The sequence below is a fragment of the Equus caballus genome, chromosome 15 (genome assembly GCF_041296265.1).
Source record: "Equus caballus isolate H_3958 breed thoroughbred chromosome 15, TB-T2T, whole genome shotgun sequence".
In the NCBI taxonomy this organism is placed as follows: Eukaryota; Metazoa; Chordata; class Mammalia; order Perissodactyla; family Equidae; genus Equus; species Equus caballus.
Genome location: NC_091698.1, coordinates 26,065,449 through 26,086,384, shown reverse-complemented (window position 1 = coordinate 26,086,384; position 20,936 = coordinate 26,065,449). Strand labels below are relative to the sequence as shown.

The 20,936-nt window shown below is 36.6% G+C and overlaps 1 protein-coding gene across 7 annotated transcripts in view; it reads right to left on the bottom strand.

Annotated features, from left to right (window-relative positions):
• MGAT4A (alpha-1,3-mannosyl-glycoprotein 4-beta-N-acetylglucosaminyltransferase A) overlaps positions 1 to 20,936 on the bottom strand; it is a 150,914-nt gene that overhangs the window by 53,042 nt on the left and 76,936 nt on the right. For all 7 annotated transcript variants that reach the window (XM_070236127.1, XM_070236126.1, XM_070236125.1 and 4 more), the window contains 2 exons: positions 7,895 to 8,062; positions 5,435 to 5,575 (listed from right to left, as the gene is read on the bottom strand). In XM_070236127.1, the coding sequence (XP_070092228.1) occupies positions 5,435 to 5,575; positions 7,895 to 8,062 (309 nt within the window). The remainder of the gene's footprint in view (positions 1 to 5,434; positions 5,576 to 7,894; positions 8,063 to 20,936) is intronic.

Here is a 20,936-nt window from a genome sequence, read left to right as displayed (position 1 = left end):
ACACAGTTGCGTATTTTAGTTGTGGGTCCTTCTAGTTTTGGCATGTGGGATGCCGCCTCAGCATGGCCTGATGAGCGATGCCATGTCCTTGCCCAGGATCCGGACCAGTGAAACCCTGGGCCGCCAAAGCAGAGCACCCAAACTTAACCACTCGGCCACGGGGCTGGCCCCCAAAAATGTATGTATTCTAAGAGGTTAGAGTTCAGAAGAAATATGTCAACAACTGAAACAATATAGCCATAGTATCCTTTTAGAAGGAGCACGATGGACCAAGGATCCAAAGAGAAATAGAGCCAAAGGGTTGAACTAAGTACTTTGTTCCAATGATTAGTTGTCAGTATTTCCTATTCAAGTATTAATCGTGCATCTATAAAACAACTATTATGTACTAGACAATCTAAAGTACAGTCATAAGATAGGTAAGGCCACTAACTCATGGTGTTTATAATTTGACAATGCTATCAACTTATTATTTCAGCTTTCTTCAACTTTCCTAGGAAGTTTTCAAATTCTAGTATTTATTTCCTTTAAAATCAAGAAAAATTTAGGGACAATCTCAATTTGATATTCTCAATCTTCAATTACTCAGTCTACCTTCAATTAAAACTAAATTATTTCTTTTTAAAATACTCATTGCTAATCAAATATTTTTAATCTATCACCCTTCCTTATACTTTTAGTTACTTATTCCTCATTTCTTCCCTTATATTCTACGACAATATATTTTCCTCTTTTACCGTCTAGTTGCATTTTCTCTGTCTCTGTCTTCCTTGGCTTCCTCTTTCTCTTTCTGGAAATGAACTGCTGGAGAACCTTCAAGGCTCAGTCCTAGGTCCTAGGTGACCTCATCCATTTCCATATCTTCAAAACCAGTTTACTCATAAACAATGACTCATAAAATTAAATCTAACTCAACTCTCTCCTTTGGGCCCCAGATCTAAATATCCAACTGCCTCTCTTCTACTATAATATCTCAAAATCACCTCCTAACTTAACATATCCAAATACAGTTTATGACCTTTTCTGCAAACCAATGCTGCAAAACATTTTCCATTGTCTTCTATCTCAGTGAATAGCACTTACCATCCACCCAGTTACATAACCCAGAAATCTAGGACTTATCCTTGACCACTCCCTCTACCTCAGTCCACAAAACCAGTCCATCACTGTGTCCTCCCACATATGTCCCCATACATTCCATACAACTCTTAAATCCGTCTTCTTTCCATCTCTACTACCATCACTACTACCTAGCCCAAGCTCATCCTCTCTCAAGTGGATCACTACAAGATCCCTCTTATCGGGTCCTTTCACGTCTACTCTTCTTCTCATATCCTCAGTCATTCCTCCCATTGCAGCAAATGTGATCTTTGCAATATTTAAACCTTATAAAGTCATCCTTAATAAGTGCTGCTTAAAACCCTTCATTGGCTCTTTCTGCTCTTAGGATAAAAGTCCAAATCGTATAAATGGACTGAAAGGCCCTGCATTGTTTTGCCCCAACACAGCTCTAGCCTCATCTTATTCCATGATTCCCCTCACTCTACACTTCAGCTACAGTGGCTTTCTTTCATTTTCTAGAACATTCTATGCTCCCTCCATCACAAGGCTTTTGTGGTGCTTGTCTCAGTTTCTGAAATATTCTTTTCTCGTACGTGATAGACAGAATAATGACCCCTCAAAGATGTCCACGCCCTAGTTCCTGGAACGTGTGAATATATTACCTTACATGGCAAAAGGGACTTTTCAGATGTGATTAAGGATCTTGAGACAGGAAGACTATCCTGGATTACCTAGGTAAGCCTAATATACTCACAAACGTCCTTATGAGAGGAAGGTAGGAGAGTCAGAGTGAGAGAAGGAGATGTGTCAACAGAAATGGGTCAGAGTCAGAGAGAGATTTGAAGATGCTATGAATGATGCCTGAAAGAAGGGGCCACAAACTAAAGAATGTTGGCAGCCTCTAGAAGCCAGAAAAGGCAAGGAAATGGACTCTCCCCTCGAATGTCCAGAATGCACACCCCTGATGACACACTGATTTTAGGACTTCTGACTTCCAAAACTGTAAGATGATAAATCTGTACTGTCTTAAGTCTCTGGCTTTGTGGTAATTTGTTACAGCAGCAATAGGAAACTAATACACCCATCTTTACCAGTAAACTATACATTCTACTGATCTCAGGTCAGATGTATTTTTTTAAGACTTCCCTAAACTTCTTAATTAAGTCAAGCACCCCTTTTATTCATTCTCAAACCATCCTTTATATCACTAATTAAAGCTGTAACTGTACAATTATTGATAAAATTGATTGTTTGACTAATGCTTTTGCCTTTAATAAGACTGAAGCTCCACAAGACTAGGAACCATGTTTAATTTTGTGTACCAAACCACAAAGCGCCTGGCACAGAGAGGGCGTTCATGGATTTTTTTACATCAGGAATTACTTAAAGAATTACCTGCTGTCCTCTACCAATCAGTGATGCCATCTTGGTAGGTAATCTGTACAGGGTCTTTCCTCAGCTCAGCACTGAATGGGCCCTTAATCTGAAGACCTGTGTGTTTCTTCAACTTAAAGAAATTTTCTTCTATTTTTCATTTGATTATTTCCTCCCTTCACTCTCTCTGTTCTCTCCTTCTGAAACTCCTATTAGGTGGATGTTAGAATTTTTGTCTCCCCCAAGTCTTTGTGCCCTTTATGCTGCATTCTGGAAGAACTACACAGCTAAGTCTTCCTGATCACTAATTTGATCTTTGGCTGTCTACTCTGCTTCTCAATCCATCTATATGGAAATTTTAAATATAATCACTAAAATAAAAAAGATTTCTAATTGATCCTTTTGCAATAGTCACTTAGGAGTTGTCCTCTCTCATCTCTCTAAACATATTTAATTATGTTTTATTTTTGAATTATATTCTGTTTGCTCTACAAATTCAATTTTCTTGAGCATTAAGTCATTCATGATGGTGGTTTTCTTAAATATTTGATACCCTAGTTGTATGAGATGCCCTTCTACCCATCTATAGTTGCTGTGTCTATTTACTGCAGACAGCTTCTTTAAATTATGTGGGAGGATCTGGATGAGGTGTGGGTGGGGTGGGCTGGTACATTTTTGTTCCGGAGGTGAGTATTCCAGCGCCTCTCTTAAGGATCAGTAGCTGCCTCAAGCACTGTTCTCCATTTTTAACCTCAGGAAGGTTTAGCTGTCTGAGTGCTCTTCCTTAGTTAATTACCCTGACCACTGAAGAACAAAATTTTTAGCAAGAAGTAGTTTTCTCTGATCTAAAAAACAGATGTTCTTAATATAAAGTCCCCAGATGGTTTTAGAGTTCCACAAAATCCCAGAATGGATGTACAAAATTACTTTTTCTATGTGCATTTTTCTAAGTAGAAGGCTGACAGCATTCCTAGGATATTCAAAGGGTTCCATGACCCTAAAAATATTAAGAACCATTGCCTAAGGATTTAGGATGGAAGATTATTAATGTAAACCTGAGGGTTTTCTTGGCTTTTTTTCCCAAGCTGTCTGCTTTTTCTGCCTTTCAAAAACAGTGTCAGCTTAATAATGTTAACTACTGAAAAGCTGGTTGACCAAGATGTTATTATATTTATGATAGATAAAGTCATAAACAAATGGGATTGAATGAGTCTCTTCAAAAAGGAGAGAGAATGTCACATTCACAAAATAAGAACAGGCTACTATAAAAGAACCCATTAGAGACCTTTAAGTTTTAAATGACCTCTACTTTCTTTTCATTTGACTCTTATTAATGAAGATATAGTCTAAACCAACAAATGCACTAAATAGCTACGGCATCTTACCCAAACAGTGATTATTAAAGGGGGAGAGCTACAATATCAACTTCAGAAATAAGTAATAAAATCAATGTTCTAAAGAAAATAATTTAGAGTATGCTACACATCTTGTTAGTCTTTGTACATTCAGCACCTGCTGGAAAAATAAATATCTCATTTTTTTTTGAAGATTGACCCTGAGCTAACATCTATTGCCAATCTTCTTTTTTTAATTTTTTTCTCCCCAAAGCCCCAGCACATAATTGTATATCCTAGTTGTAAGTCCTTCTAGTTCTTCTGTGTGGGATACTGCCACAGCATGGCTTGATGAGCTATGTGGAGGTCCGCGATCAGGATCTGAACCGGCAAACCCTAGGCCTCCAAAGTGGAATGTGTGAACTTAACCACTACCCCACTGGGCCAGCCCCAATATTTCTTGTTTAAATAAAGAAATGGAAGAATGCATTAGTCTGAACATGATAATTTAAGAGTTATCACCTTAGGAAGACAGTGTATAATTTTAAAGGATTCATAAAATAGAAAGATGGCAGAACTAAAAAAACATGAATGCAAAAGCTTAAAGTTATACATCAAATAATATAACGGCAAAAGTATGACCAAAAAAACCCCCAGCAAAATACCTAAGAATCCTACTGAATCAAAAGCAGACTAAATCAGCTTTTCAAAAACATTAACACAAAGATGAATTTCAATACCTATGAAGTAATGATTTTATCATCTGTTAAAGACTTATAGAGGAGCAAACTACTATTTTGGTCTCTATATTTTAAAATCTACAAAGAAAAGATTAACAAACTCAAAATGGAGGGATAAAAAGGAAAGAAAATTTCGGACAAGGAAACTCAAGAGGTTCTGGTGGCTCTAACAAGATGAGAAAAAAATACTAAATCATCTTTTAGGTACATTAGGAAAAAAAGCAAACCAAAATATTTATGTTATTGCATGAAAGATTAAACATAAGTGATTCTATACTTATATCTCTATAAGAAAAAGTAGGAGCAGACAAGAGAAACTTTCTTAAAATGACTATAAGAGCTATTAATGTTGAAAAAAGACACAAGGAAAAACAAGTCATCCACTATCTTCCACATTTTTTTTTTTAAAGATTTTATTTTTTTCCTTTTTCTCCCCAAAGACCCCCGGTACCTAGTTGTATATTCTTCGTTGTGGGTCCTTCTAGTTGTGGCATGTGGGATGCTGCCTCAGCGTGGTTTGATGAGCAGTGCCATGTCCGCGCCCAGGATTCGAACCAACGAAACACTGGGCCGCCTGCAGCGGAGCGCACGAACTTAACCACTCAGCCATGGGGCCAGCCCCAAGACAAGTCATCCTCTACCTTCCAAACTTTTTAAATAGAAAAATTACAAAAGTCTAAACATTTTTGCCTGGAGATGGCGTTTTAACTAGATGTCTCATGATCCTTTTCAGCTCTATTACTCTGGTCTATGGAGAAAAATGTCCAACTCCTTTCAATGTGGACTTTAGAATGAGTCCTAAGTTAACATGCAAAGACAAAGAATTTTTATTCTCAGACTGCCAGCTTCCAATGGTCAATATAATACTCCAAGACACAATTAAGACCAGCAGTACAACCACAGTAAGAAACAAAATAAACGTACCTCCTTTTCTTCCACTACCAATCTGAACAGCAGGTTGAAGGCTTTCTTCATTTTGCAACAAATGAGGCAAATGATAATAAAAACTTGGCACTTGAAGAGATTTTTTGCTTGTTAACTCTTTTAATAGCTTTAGGGTATTATCTGAAACACAGAAGTATAATCAATCCACAGGAACACCTCACTTAGAGAAATTGCTGATTTTCCAAATATAGCAGTAAAACTTCATGAGAACTAGAATTGAAGAATTTTCTTTCCTAATTTCATACTTTGGTGAATGAAACTTCCATTCAAAATGAAAAAGATACTTTTGCAACCAGTCTCACAAAGCCATTATGCTAGTAACAGTCTGAATGAAGCCAAAAAGGTCAGCCAAAGTACCTTGGGAAGGTGGAATGTTAATTTCTCACCTTCATAACGTGTGAGAACTCAAGCCCTACGGAACAGACTCTAAACATGCTACCCATTTATGAAAATGTAATAATGAGTACATTGACCACCAATAACTTTCACTTTTTTATGCTATTACATTTGACCAAATTTCACATGGAAGATTTTTTTTAATTCAAGCACAATAATTTAAACAGCACACGTTGAGAATGTTCAATACAGATCACAACTTTCAAATAGTTCTTCAGGAACCAATGAATCATTTAATATAATATGAAATAAAAACTTGGTAGGATAAGCGATATTGTTTTAAAATTCCATTAAACTAGAACCTAACCTTTTAAATAAGAAATCAGCAAGAATTTAAATCCTCAATAACAATTCCATACAGAACAATACAAAAACTCCATTAAAAATATGACAAGAGACAAAAATTCACAAAAGAAATGCAAATGACTGTTATACATGAAGTTAAAGTTTATCTCACGAGTAAAGAAAATTATAAATTACAAGACACCCATTTCCACCTATCAAATTAGCAGATTAAATAATATTAAAATTTGGGGGATAATGTGACAAATGTTTCAGCTGTTCAGAACAGCATCAAAAATCCTTCAACATTTCTGTCCTATTACTATTACTATTCAGTAATTCCCCTTTCAGGAATTTAACTTTGATGCATTCAGTAAATATTTACTGATTATTTTGTTCTAGTCACTGTGCTGTGTGTTTGGAAATCAACAATCATCAAAACATAGATCCTTGTTTTTAAGAAAGTCATTATCTAATGAAAATAACTTAAGGACTAACACAAATATAATTGATTTATACACGAAGATGTTCTTCATAGAGTTATAAACTGGGGGAAAAAAACCACCCAGAAAAATCCTATTTGCCTAATTGTAGAAAAACATTTAATACATTATGGTATATGATTAGCTGACATATTATACAAATGATAGTATCATTTCAAGAGTAAAAATAAGGCTATAACACAATAATTTTGAAAGAAAATATGCATGGAAAAAAGACTAGAAAGAAACAAAAAAATTAACAAATCACTTGGCAGCAGACTTATGGGTGATTTATTTTTTTATTATCTATACCATTCGATAATTTTAAATGTTACTGGGCCATAATACAAATTTTATAATCAGCAGGGGGAGTAATGAGCATGAAATTTTAAAAATAATGTAAGGTAGCGAGTCCCAAGATGAGAGTAATTAATGGTAGAGGATTAGAACAGGGAATGCTAAATAAAAATGAATATTAATCTTGAAAGATTATGCAAATTTGGAGGCAACTGATTATATACACATATGAATTTAATTATCAGAAAAAGAATAGCACTGGGGGCCAGCCTGGTGGTGCAGCAGTTAAATTCACACACTCCACTTCAGCAGCCCAGGGTTTGTTGGTCCAGGTCCTGGGCACAGACCTATACACTGTTTATCAAGCCATACTGTGGCAAGCATCCCACACATAAAATTGAGGAAGATGGGCACAGATGTTAGCTCAGAGCTAATCTTCCTCAAAAAAAACAAGGAAGAAGAATAGCAGAGAAACAGAGAGATGATGATTGGCATCCATCTTTCTGACGAGAAGTTCTCTGAGAAGTAACAGGTCAGATCCTCAAAAGTACCCATTATAAAACTATGCTATTTCTTTTCTTATAAATCAGATTTAAGAGCACTAAATTGCTCCAAATAGCTCAAAGATTCTCCAGAGTCCAACTGAAGTCCACACAAATCAGGACATAAACATCTATAAACACAAAGTTAAATTTTAATCTCATTTTGAATGTTTTTAAAAGACGCTAGGTTCTTTACTATTCTCAATGAAATTTATACATCTGAAATTTAACTTAATACTACTCTCTTTAAATCAAATTTAGTAATTAATAAAATTATTTTATAATTTACCCTAGTAGAAAGTTTTGTGTGATGATTTTTCTTTCTCAAAAGGGTAACCAATGCTGACTGATAAGCTACTCTCTACAACTTTCAAATAAAATATTTCACATAACCCTCCGAAAATATAACCTTTTTATAAAACCAAAAATACACCTTGTACCTGAAAATTTATTCACTGCATCCTTACTCCCATTGGTTTCTGCTCCTACACGCCGAAACTGCTGGACAATGGCATTTAATTCAGAAGAACGCTGTGAGATTCTATGTTCAGCTATTCGAAGACGCTCTTTCAAAGCAAGAAATTCTCGCTGATAAGCAATCAGTTTTTCTAGAAGCAAAATCAAAAGTTATTAGTATATTTCTAAAGAAAAATAATAATCAAAACAGAACCATAAGATTAGACATTTTAAAGTCACGTTTTTCAGAAACAGATATTCATTTATATATTCACTGATACAGAACAGAAAATAAAAGAGCCCTGGCTAATTATATAACAAAGCCACCACAACTCAGTGCTCTTAATATCTGTATGAATGTGAGCAATTTCTACTTAGCACTTCAGAAATTAAAAGACAGGGAGAAAAAGATGAAAGATTTTAGAATTAACACTTAAAGCATAATACTAACATCATTTCTCAAAAGGTACAAACAACTATAAAGACCGTATTTGTATGAAGAAGATAGACGAGGCACTGAAACTGATGATAATATATCTAATAATATAAAGAATATAACATATTTTATAGCATAATCATTAATTTCCACAGGATAAAAGTTTCCTCTGTACTTCATATTCTGCAAAGATTTCCCTAGGCCAGACTTCGGTCAAATACTTGATCCCTAAAAACTCAAACAAGTAGATATAAGACAACTCCAGTTAAAAGTCAATTATTTTAATTTGGGGGATCACAGGTCAGGAAGACCTGCTCTGGGAAATAAAAGTGGATTTTATGAGGATCAATGTAGGCAGTGAGACAGCTCAGGTACAAAGTGCACAGTGAGAAAAGGTCCAAGGACAGAACCGGACACCAAAATCTAAGCGATAGTAGAAGAGAAACCATTCATTCATCTTGATCAGCAGTGCTGAAAGGTAGTTGAGGCTGTGGAGCAGTATGAGCAATTTCCACCACCCCATTAAACTACGAGAAATGAGAACAATCGTTTTCAACTTCTGATAAGCTAGATAATCTAAGGCTACTATTCCGACATCTAAACTAACTAAATCTTAGAAAGACTATTTTTTTATTTAATATTATAATCTCTGCTTTATTCAAAGACAGACTCAATAAGAAACAGACTTATGGAAAATAAATCAATGTTTCATAAAGCTGGTCTTAAACACAGTCAATTAAACTGTTTTTTGTCCCTTATATAAAGGCCCCACAGAGTAACTCTCTCTTAAGAATTCTGTGGCAGGGAAAAAAAGTCTCTCCTACTTAACTGTCATGCTTCCCTATATTAAATAATGTAAGCAGCTGCATGTCCCTTAATTTGCTGGCTTTAGGAGAGACGGACGGTGAAGGGGGTTGTGATTAGGACAGGGCACACAGGGAGCTTTGAGGTGCCAGCAAGGTTCTACTTATTGACCTGCGCAGTAGTTAAAAAAAATTCATTATTATACATTAATGGTTTAGGTACTTTTCCGTAAGTGTAAATTCACAATAAAAGAAATGTTAAAAAGATACTATTCACAAACACAAAACTATGAACAACTAACTATAACAAAAACTATAACAATTATAACAGAGACACAAGATTTATGTGATGAATAAATAAATTTCTGAAGCCTATAACAAAGAATAAATGAAGTCAACTCTTAATCCTAAGTGGGAAGACTCAATCTTGTAAAAAAAAAATAAATTCTACCCCAGGCTAAATAATAAATTCAACACACAGTGTTGAGACAGTGAGACAGTGCGCTCAACATCTGCTGCGAAAAAGAATTAGAACTTTTCAGACAAATAACTTTAAGATGAACCTGGAGCATTCTCATGTCAAGTAGGAAAATGTTATTTTTAAAAAGACAGGACATGTCAAAAGGACACAGGGAGCTACTTGAGGGGCTCTCACTGGGTGAATTCAGCCAACAGTTTAAATACCAAAACAAATACTGATGGTAATGCATTATAAGCTATTGAATAAGAATCCGTGAGTCCATCTCAATAATAAATAAAAATTAACAGGTGAGAGAAAAGTGTTTCTTACAGTGGAATGCCAACTTATAAATGTAGAAGGACTGATGAATTTTGGAAACTCATCATTTTGCAACTATCACAGCAATAACTGATTCAGGCAAGAATCAAAAATGGAGGCTAAAACTAGTCAGTGAAAGTTTGACGAGGAACAGTCTAGGTATATCATCTCAAAGTATCTCCCCAAAAAGTACTTATTAATTTACAAAGCGAAAAATGTTAATTTTACTGTGGAGAAACCTGGCAGATATCATCCTAACAAGCGATCAAAGTTCACATCAGCAATAATGGAACAGACATCACATGCCTCCTGATGTGATGCACAGAGGACACACCTGATTTCTGTGGTATTTCTGCCAAAAATGCATAATCTGAATTTAATCTCAAGGAAACATCAGACACATCCAAATTAAGGGACAATGTACAAAACAAAGTGTACTGTAAAAAATGTCAAAGTCATCAAAGACAAAGGCTTAGGCACACCCCAGACTACGAGACTATCGGAGATATGACAACTAAATGCAAAGCACAATCCTGGGTTGGATCCTGGACCAGAACACATAGATGCTATAAAGAACATTCCCGGAAAAAAATAAAAGAACATAGGCTATAAAGTAGACAACACTGTGCCAATGTTAAACTTCCTAAATTTGACACTTATATTGTGATAATGCAAGAGTATTCCTTGTTCTTAGCAAATAAACATTAAATTATTTAGGGATAAAAAGGCATGGTTTCTGTAATTTACTCTCAAATGGTTCTGAAAAGAAACAAACATCTACAGATAGAAAGATGGTAGAGGCAAAATGTTCACAATAGGTGAAATGTATGGAGAAATTATTTTTACTATCCTTGTAACTCTTCTTCTTTTGAAACTTTATAAAAAAGTAAGCAGGAGGACTGGATGGACACAGATTGAGTTTTTTACAGCTCTTGAGCGGTAGGGAAGCATATGGATCTAAGGCAGTCTCTGTCCCTACATGCATTTTCTTGGTACTTTTTGAAACCACCTTCTCAGAGGCCAGCTTCACGGAGTAGGGAGAGTAACCAGTACCATGGAGATATACCCTTACCCCTAACTCCAAAACACTCCTGTGCTTTGAGGTGAACTCGCCATGCTTTTGAAAAGATCCCATGGACTGCTCAATAAAGTCACAAGTATTTTCTTTCAGGCCCAGATGCTATTGCTGCTCTTAGTTCAAAGCCCACAGTTCTGCAAGGGCTCCAAATGGGTCACTTCCCATCTCTCTCACACTTGTCCTTTGTTTCTAACTCCATCCTTCTGTGTTAAAAGGGATCTCTCCATGACATCAGAGCAAGTCTATACTCCATCTAGAAAACCAAGTCAGTGACAAGACTATCTGTGGTAAAGCCCTCAGCTAGTCCTGCTAAGAATACCACAGAACACTGCTGGCTCTTCTAAGCAGAGGGGAGTTACATGTGATCTTCCCACAGCCCTTCCTTGCAGTCTATCCTCCATCACTCAATCACTCACCCAAACATAGGATTACTAGAGACTTCTGGAATTTTCCCCACCTATATTTCCCATAGTACTACACTGCTCTCTTGAGGAGAGTGGGTATCAGCTCCTAGAAGTTTAGTTCAAACTTTAACATAATAGACAAAAAACTCCTTCAAATTAGTGATATATGTTTGACAATTTCCTATTTTCAGCATTAGTAGCAAAATTCTTATTTTGCTTTTCTTTGAACCACTTCATTCAGTTTCTACGGGGGGACATGGTAGGAAACTGTGAGGGAACTCTAACACTATCATCTTACTGGAAGTGCCTGGTTTATTATTTATTATTTTGTTTTTACTAGAGACAGAATCTAACTTATTTTAATTGTAGAAAACTATATACCCAGATTAGACAATGAAAGTACAAATCATGTTCTATGAACCTAAGATTCTGAAACATAAAAAATTTCCAAAGAAACCATTTTAAGTCCTTCAAATCAAATAATCAAGTAAGTTTTCAGTGAAAAGGGCACCTTCAGGCTTTCAAAGACTTACTAGGTTGAACCATATGAAATTATGGGTTTTTGATCATTTTTGACAAAAATAACAATTTCATATGGTCCAACAATTTAAATAACAGCTTTGAACTCAACAATTTAATTTAAATTGTACAGTATGAAAAATTATATAGATGAAATATTAACACAAACAAAACAGCACTAATAACTAACACCCAATGTACAGCACATAAAAACACAACAGAAAAAGTAATTTTTAAAACAACAGTATCTTCTTTCTTATTAACAAGATGTGGGGAATACTACTGAATTCTATGAGCTAACAGTAAAAACTGGGTTTTTATGTTGAAATTAAAATTACCAAAAATTAAACCCTCTTTTAAATTTCTTAATTTAACATTTATCAAACAATGAAATTCTGGCACTGGAAAGAACATTGATAAGTCATCTGGTTCATCCCTCTGTCCTTTAGTACTACCTTGAAATATTTTACACAGATAAAAAGTTTTTTTAAATATGAATGAGGAACTTCCCCAGTAATAGATTCCAAAATTTAACAAGCTTTACTTTTCAGGAAATCATTGATTTTGAAAAACATTTTATTTGACATTCATCATTCTTATACAACCATTTTTAAACTGAAATAAGAATGCCTAGATGAAATTATGGGCAATTTCCCACTTATAAATCTCTTAAAGAAAAAATAAAAGAACTGGATTCAGAAGGTGGTTTAGGAGAACGGAATCCTAGAAAAGCTAAAAGACATACTGAGCACGGGTCCAAATGAAATAGGTTGAAAGAATTTGAACAGACAATTCTAATTAGAATGAATAGCTAAAAATTACAAACAAGACTAGCTATTTCATTGTTTCTCTAACTTTATGGTGCATAAGAACCACATCAGGGGCTGGTCCCGTGGCCAAGTGGTTAAGTTAGTGTGCTCTGCTTTAGCAGCCCAGGGTTTCGCCGGTTCGGATCCTGAGTGCAGACATGGCACCGTTCATCAAGCCATGCTGAGGTGGCGTCCCACATGGCACAACCAGAGGCACTCACAACTAGAATATACAACTATGTACTGGGGGCTTTGGGGAGAAGAAGAAGAAAAGAAAAAAAAAAAGATTGGCAACAGATGTTAGCTCAGGTGCCAATCTTTAAGAAAGAAAGAAAAAAGAAGAACCACCTGAAAGAGCTTCTTAAAACACAGAACTCTCGACCCCACCTGGAGAGATTCTGGTTCAGCAGGTCTGACATGGGGCCTGACAATTTCTAACAAGTCCCCCGGTGATTACGGACCACTCACTCAGTAGCGGTAAGGGAGCCAATATTGTCCTCAAAGTAGGCTGAGACTCTAAGAGCCTGGAACTTAAGCAGTTCTGCTCTACTAGCTCCTTCCCTTCTCCGCTGGCCTACATGTTCAGGGATCCAGGGACAGGACGGGTTCATTAAAATGTTTAGGGCCATAATCCTAAAGATTTACACCTGGAGCAGAGAGCGGTTTCGAAATATCCAGTGGACACCTATTTCCAAAGTCTCTTTTAAAAGTTATGTAAAATTAACAAGATCATTCTCTGTTTTTGGAGCATTCCAATTAGAATCTACCACACAAGCATGGATTATGAAAAGACCTGAACCCTTCTCAAAAGGGAAAATAGGGCTCATAGATATACAGAATCATATACTTTAAACTAAAATAAAGAATATAATTCTATGTATTCCCTTACATGATGTTTTCACTATGCTTACAAAACAGGATCCTAACTAGTGAATACCAGAAATGCTATGGTTGAAAAGTTTTCTGGAACACGATCACCATGCGCAAGTTGCCCCCTAAGTAATATAATCATTAACAATGTCATTCAAAACAAACCTCCAGGAGGAGGTTTAATAAGTTAAAATCTATGCACTGACATTCTACAGCACATACTTTAAGATAATCAAATGCTGCATATCCCTATAACACACACTTTCTTAGAAATATTTTCGTAATCTAAATAGCTGCAATCACCTTCCTTGAGTTCCCTCGAGGACAGGGCAATCTCTTTTTACTAATCTTATCATAAAGTCCCGAATTCCATTATCATAGTGAAATGAGAAGAAAAAACAATAAATTGCATAACTTTGCGTAATGCTGATTAGAGTATACTTAGCCATATGTTTATAACAGTTCTTTACTTTTAAAAAATATTGACAAGGATTTTATTCAACCTAATTTTTTGAAATTCAACAAGTCAGGAGCTTAGAGTAAAAATTATCAGAGGGTTATATTTTCCATAAGTACTTAAACTTATCAGCAGACATTTTTCCATAAAAGTGTTGCTTCATTCCCAAAAGGAAAAAAAACATTTTGTATTCTAAAAGACATAATGGTATTTTCCTATGAAGAATCCCTCAAGACAGAGCATTTTATTCTACATTAGGATCATCTTTATTTAAAAAGCAGAATATTGATAATTAACCAATCCTACATTATGAACTAGCTCTACCAGCAAAGGTGGTGTCCTCCTACTCTATCTCCCTAGTTATCTATCTAGCTAGATCTGGTTATTCCTTTTATGACCTAGTTGATGCTTTCTTCTTCCCCCTCCTCACTTTCCTCTTGTTCCTTATCTTCTACCTTTCTGTCTTAACATTCTTCTGCAAAACCATTTTCAAATTCTTTGGTGTTTCTTTCTGGATTTTTCATTCTCAAGAACAAAGATCACATCTCTCACCTCTTTCTTCTTTCCTATTATTCACGTTCCCAGCAATCCACCCCACAATATTCCCACCTTCTCTGTTATCTTTGTTTCAAATTACTGAGGACTTTTTCCTCCAACTGATGTAAATAGTCCACTTGCCTGGATACACTTTCTAGTCTTTTGTAACTGTCAGTGAAAACAATTGAGAATTTAGGATTTTCCTTCTTGCACCCATAATGGCAAAGAGAAGCAAAGTGACAAAGGAAAATATCTCACAATTATCAGACAAATCAGAAAATGAATGTAGAAAGAAAGGCTGTATTGCTCTAAACTCTAATAATGTTGGTGAAATTGATCATAAAAGTGAAATTTCAGACTCTGAGTCTTTAGGACAAAATCCTAAATAAATTTTCTCGAGTTCAAAATCAGAACTTCCAGTTACAGACCAAAATGGAGTAGACACACTTTTCCCTATTCTTCCCACTAAGCACAATAAAAACCCTAGACATTACATTTCAAACAAACATATAAAAGATTCTGAAAGATGGAGAGAAGGCAGACAGAAGGGACCTTGGGACCCAAGGAATGACAAAACAGTGAGTTCCCTGAATTTTCTTTTTTGCTTCATATATCCCAGACTGGGTACTGGAGGAATCCTGGAAACACCAACAGGTGCGCTCAGAATGCCCCAAGAAAAACCTGCTCTCTCTAGCCAAAGGACTAAGGAATGGGGTAACCTAGCAAGACAGAAAACTTTTAAGCAATAATCTCTCCTCTAGCCAAATACTATGAAAAAAAAACATGGTCCCATCCCCAGCCCACTGGTAAAAGCCAAGTAGGGAGTCTAGACTTCTACCCCTGCCCAAGTGAAACAAGGGCCCCCCCACACACACACACACACACACACATGGGTGGTATCACAGAAGAGTGAATGAGGAGCCAGGACTTTCACCACCCTCCAGAAGTAATGAAGCTCCCCCAGTGAGGTGTGAGTGGAGGCTACATGGAAAGCAGTACAGGGTACCTCCTCTGCTACCAGCCAGGGTGGTATCCACGAGGCCTAATGGGGAACCAATCTCCTATCTCTGCACAGCAGTAAGGAGGTGCCCCTCCCTGCTAGGTATAAACAGAGGCCAAGTGCCTGGACTTCTGTCCTCACCTGGCAGCAACAAGGTGGCACTCTCCCTTCCCTTGACAGAACAGTGTCAGAAAAGGCCAGCTAAGACTAACAACTTAAGTAAGACCCAGAGACTCATAACATAATAGCCAAAATGCTCTGGATACAAGTGAAAATCACTCATCATACTAAGACAATGAGAAAAGCCAATTAATATACACCAACAACAAGATGATGCAGATGTTGGAATTATCTGATAAGGATTTTAAAGTAGCCATAATAAAAATGATTCGATGGGCAAATTAAATTCATGAAAAAAAAGAGAAACCTAAGCAAAGAAATGGAAGATACAAATTACAGAAAAAAATGAAAATCTCAGAACAGAAAATAATTGAAACAAAAAACTTAACAGATGGGCTCCATAGTACAATGGAGAGGACAGAAGAAAATATCAGTGAATTTTGAGAAAGACAACCAAAATTACCCAATCTGAACAAGAGAGAGAAAACAGACTGGAAAAACAAATTTAACAGGGCCTCAGGTACTTTTGGAACTATAACAAAAGATCTAAAATCTAACATTTCTGTCATCAGAGTCCCAGAAGGAAAGGAGAAAGGGTGGGATGGAAAAAGTATTAGAAGAAATAATGACTAGAATTTCCCAAGTTTAGCAAAAGACATAAACCTATATAAAGATTCAACAAGCAGAGAAAATCCCAAACAGGATAAACCTAAAGAAACCCATGCTAAGAAACACTATAAATGAACTTCATAAAACTAGAGACAAAGAAAAGATTTTGAAGGCAGCCAGAGAGAAATGACATGTTACCTATTGAATGAGTGCAGATTTCTCAGAAACCATGGCAGCCATAAAGAAGTGGCAAGACATTTTTCAAGTACTGAAAAACAAAAAACTATCGGGGCCAGCCCAGTGGTCTAGTGCTTAAGTTTGCCGGCTCGCTTCAGGCCTGGGGTTCACAGGTCCGGATGCCAGATGCAGACCTAGCACCACTTGTCAAGCCTCGCTGTGGCAGCATCCCACATAAAGTAGAGGAAGATTAGCACAGATCTTAGCTCAGCAACAGTCTTCCTCAAGCAAAAAGAGGAAGATAGGCAACAGATGTTCGCTCAGGGCCAATCTTCCTCACAAAAAAAAACCTATCAACCCCAAATTCCATGTCTGGCAAAATCAGCCTTAAGGAATGAAGGGGAAAACAAGGTATTTTCAGACAAAGGAAAACGAATGGAATTTGTCATCAGCAAACCTACCCTGAAAGAATGGCTACTGGACTGCTTGAAATAGAAAGGAAATGATAAAAGAATCTTGGGACATCAGGAACGAAGAAAGAACTGAAAGAACAAAAAAATTGGTAAACATGAGACATTCCTTCTCTTTTTGAGTTTTCCAAATTGTGTTTGATGGTTGAAGCAAAAAGTGTTACATTGTCTGACATGGTTCTAAATGTAGAGGAAATATTTAAAACAATTATAAGCTGGGGAGGGTAAGAGACTTTAAAGGGGATAAGGTTTCTACATTTCAATCAACCTGATAAAATGTCAACAGCAGACGACTGATACAAGTATATTATACATGAATACATGTATATTATGGTATCTAGAGCAACCACTAAAATATCTATACAAAGGGGTACACTCAAAAACACTACAGATAAACAATAATGGAATTTTTTAAAATGTTCAAGTAACTCAAAAGAAGTCAGGAAAAAGAAAACAAAAACAAAAAGCAGAGGAAATAGTGCACAAAAGTAAAATGACAGACTTTATTCAGCCTAATATCACTAATCACATTAACTGTAAATAGTCTAAAAACAATTAAAAGAGAGATCGGTAGAGTAAATTAAAACACATGATCCAATTATACACTGTCTACAAGGCTGACAACCACCCCATGGAATCTGACTCAGCCGTAAAGAGGAGAGAACTACTGAAACACCTAACAACTTGGAAAGACCTCAATTATGCTGAGTGAAAAATGCCAATTTCAAAAGGTTACATACTGTATGATTCCATTTATCTCACATTTCCAAAATGATAAAGTTACAGTGATAGATAACAGATTAATGGTTTCCAGGAGTCAGGGATGGTGGGGGATGGAGTAGCAGGTGTGACTAGGAAGGCCTTTGTGGTGATAAAATTGTTCTGTATCTTCTTAGGGGTGGTGGTTACAAGCATCTGCACATGTGATAATACGGCACAGAATCACACACACCCATAGTACCAGTGTCAATTTCCTGATTTTGACATTGTACATTATACATATGTATCTTATCACAAGAAGTAACCACTGAGGGAAGATGGGTGAAGGTTACACTGCATCGCTCTGTACTGTCTTTGTAGCTTCCTGTAATTCTATAATTATTTTATATAAATAGTTTTTTAAAGCAAAACAAAAAATACTGACATCCAGTTAGTCATTCAACTAGAAGTACTTCATCACAATGTTTGCCATGACAACCCAGAATATCCTGTTTTGCTAAAAGAATGGTTAACAGTATTCCTTTGTCTACTGTGTATTTGTGCAACAGGATTTACTGGATAAGTTTATAAGGAGACAAATGATACAGCTCTTATGCACTGAAAAGTGATTAGAAAGAGATGATATAGAAATGAAAAAACATCACTGGATTGATCATTCTAATTGGTGTCTATAAATTTAGAAACAAAAATGTTTTGCAATTAAGGAGCAAAGAAAATGGACATTCTCTCTTCAACAAAATTACGAGCTGCAAAGTTTTCAAAAGTTTTGTGTTTTGATGCAAGTGCAGAACTAGAAGTAATAATGAGTAATAATGAGAACCTATGAGAGATATACCTGAAATCTGGAATTAGAATTTATACACAGGATGTGTCCCAGGTTCATGCATCACAAATAATAAGCAGTTACTTCTACTCAAAGAACACTGTCCATTTCAGTTTATATACCTACCAAACCAGAGATATGTGGAATAAAAATTTGGCTTTGCTATGTTTAAATTCTTATTAAAATTTACAATAAAGTTGTTTTTCACCATCCCTTCATTCTTTTTTGTTTTTTAAAAAGATTGGCTCCTGAGCTAACAACTGTTGCCAATCTTCTTTTTTTTCCTACTTTTTCTCCCCAAATCGCCCCAGTACATAGTTGCATATTTCAGTTGTGGGTCCTTCTAGTTGTGGCATGTGGGACACTGCCTCAGCATGGCCCAATGAGCGGTGCCGTGTCCACGCCCAGGATCCGAACCAGTGAAACCCTGGGCCACCGAAGCAGAGCGCACAAACTTAACCACTCAGCCATGGGGCTGGCCCCCTCGCTTTATTCTTATTTTTGTATTATTTGTAAAATTACTTACAATAAAAATAAATAGAAGGCGTCCGCTGGACCCAGATGGTAAACACTGATGTCTATTTTCCTGATATACTGAGGGCTTTTAGACTGAGTTCAGGGAAACTGCCACTTCCTTCCATCCATGATTCACCCCTTCTCACACTATCTAGAGCAAACCTCAACGTCTGGGGTTTCTAGTCTTTGGAACCATGCTGCCTAAGGGTAGAAAGTATCAATGAGTTCAACAAGAAACTCATGGTTTAGTCTACTCTAATAGCTCTTAAAAGGTCATCCACCCTGTTAAGTCAACTCTACATCTCCTTCATCTTGTGAGGTAAGGGGGACAGAGAGGATGGCCCTACTCATAAAGATATCAGAGTGTGCAGTTGCTACAAAAAATACACACCCTGGAGTTCTCATTTGTAGGCTGAGTATACTTCTCAAAAATTCCTTAGGCCCCACACCCATCCACCTTTCTGAATGTTGAAGTTTTTCATACACTCTGAAATTTCATCACATTTGCTTACCTTGTAGTTCATCTATACTCTTCTTCACACACATGCCACTGTGAGCCCTCACTTCATCCCTCACCTGGATTAGAACATAAGTGTCCTCTATGCCTTCTTGCATTCCCCTCCAACTATTCTCTGGACTACCACATAGCTTATTTTCTAAACTGGAAACCCTTAAGTGACTCCCTGCTTAACTCTCCAATGTCACCTCTTCACGTTAAGCAGGATCATTTCTTGCTTCAATATTACCAAACTGCCGGAGCTCTCCAAACACACTCTGAGTTTCATCCCTCCCAGCTTATGCTGCTTACCAGACCCACCCTTACCTTTTTTCAACTCATGAAATTCCATTCGCCCTTCAAAAGACTCTTTTAGTTGTCTCCCCTATGAAGCTCTCTCTGACCTCTGTCCTCTGTTTAGCTCCTCTTTATTTTAATTACCTTCCTATTTTGTATCTACTACACTGTACTGTAATTAAATACGCATCTCTTTTCCACTACTAAATTAACTGTAGATTCTGTGATGCAGGTGTGTCAGGAATTCCCAAGACTACACCCAGGTTCCGTGATTCACCAGAAGGACTCACAGGACTCAGTGTATAGTTGTGTCAGCAAAGGGGAAAGGCACATGGGTTAAAGTCTGGAGGACACCAGGGACAAGCTTCCAAGTGTTCTCCCAGTGGAGTGGTACATGGTACAGGGCACACACAATTCCTCCAGCAATGAGTTTTGACAACACATGCAAAGTGTTGTCTACCAGGGAAGCTCATTAGAGACACAGTGCCCAAGGTTGCTACTTAAGGCTAGTCTTGCAGGCAGCCTCTACCTAGCACATACCAAAATTCCTGACTCTAATAAGGAACGCAGGTGTTCGGCATAAATGAATCAGCTTGTACAAACAGTTTAGGCACAACGAGCCACTTTTATCATTCAGGGAAAGTTTTATATCAATGTTTACCAGCCAAGATCACAGATGCCAAGGGCCAACCTTGCAAGTAGGCCCTTCTAATGATAAGCGGTCTCAGATCTGTTGTTAACTTTTTCCCTTACAGCAAGAATCATATTTTAGGTTTTCTCCTAAATGCCAATGCCTTGTAAAATGCCAGGTAATTAGTAGTAATACCAATGAACTGAGGCAAATCCTCTTAAATTAAAAAAAAAAAATTATAAGAAATTCATCAATGATATGTGCAAAACTTGTCATAGCATTATTTATAAGGTTAAGCTAAGGATGGTAATTTTATAAGATGGAATAGGTACCCACTAAAAATCATGACACGGGAAACATTTGTGATATATTAAGCAAAAACGCACGTTATACAACATGTAAAATATCATGTCAGTTACATTTTATTTATATTTAGTACACTAGTGCTCAAACCTTTTGGTCTCAGAACATCTTTA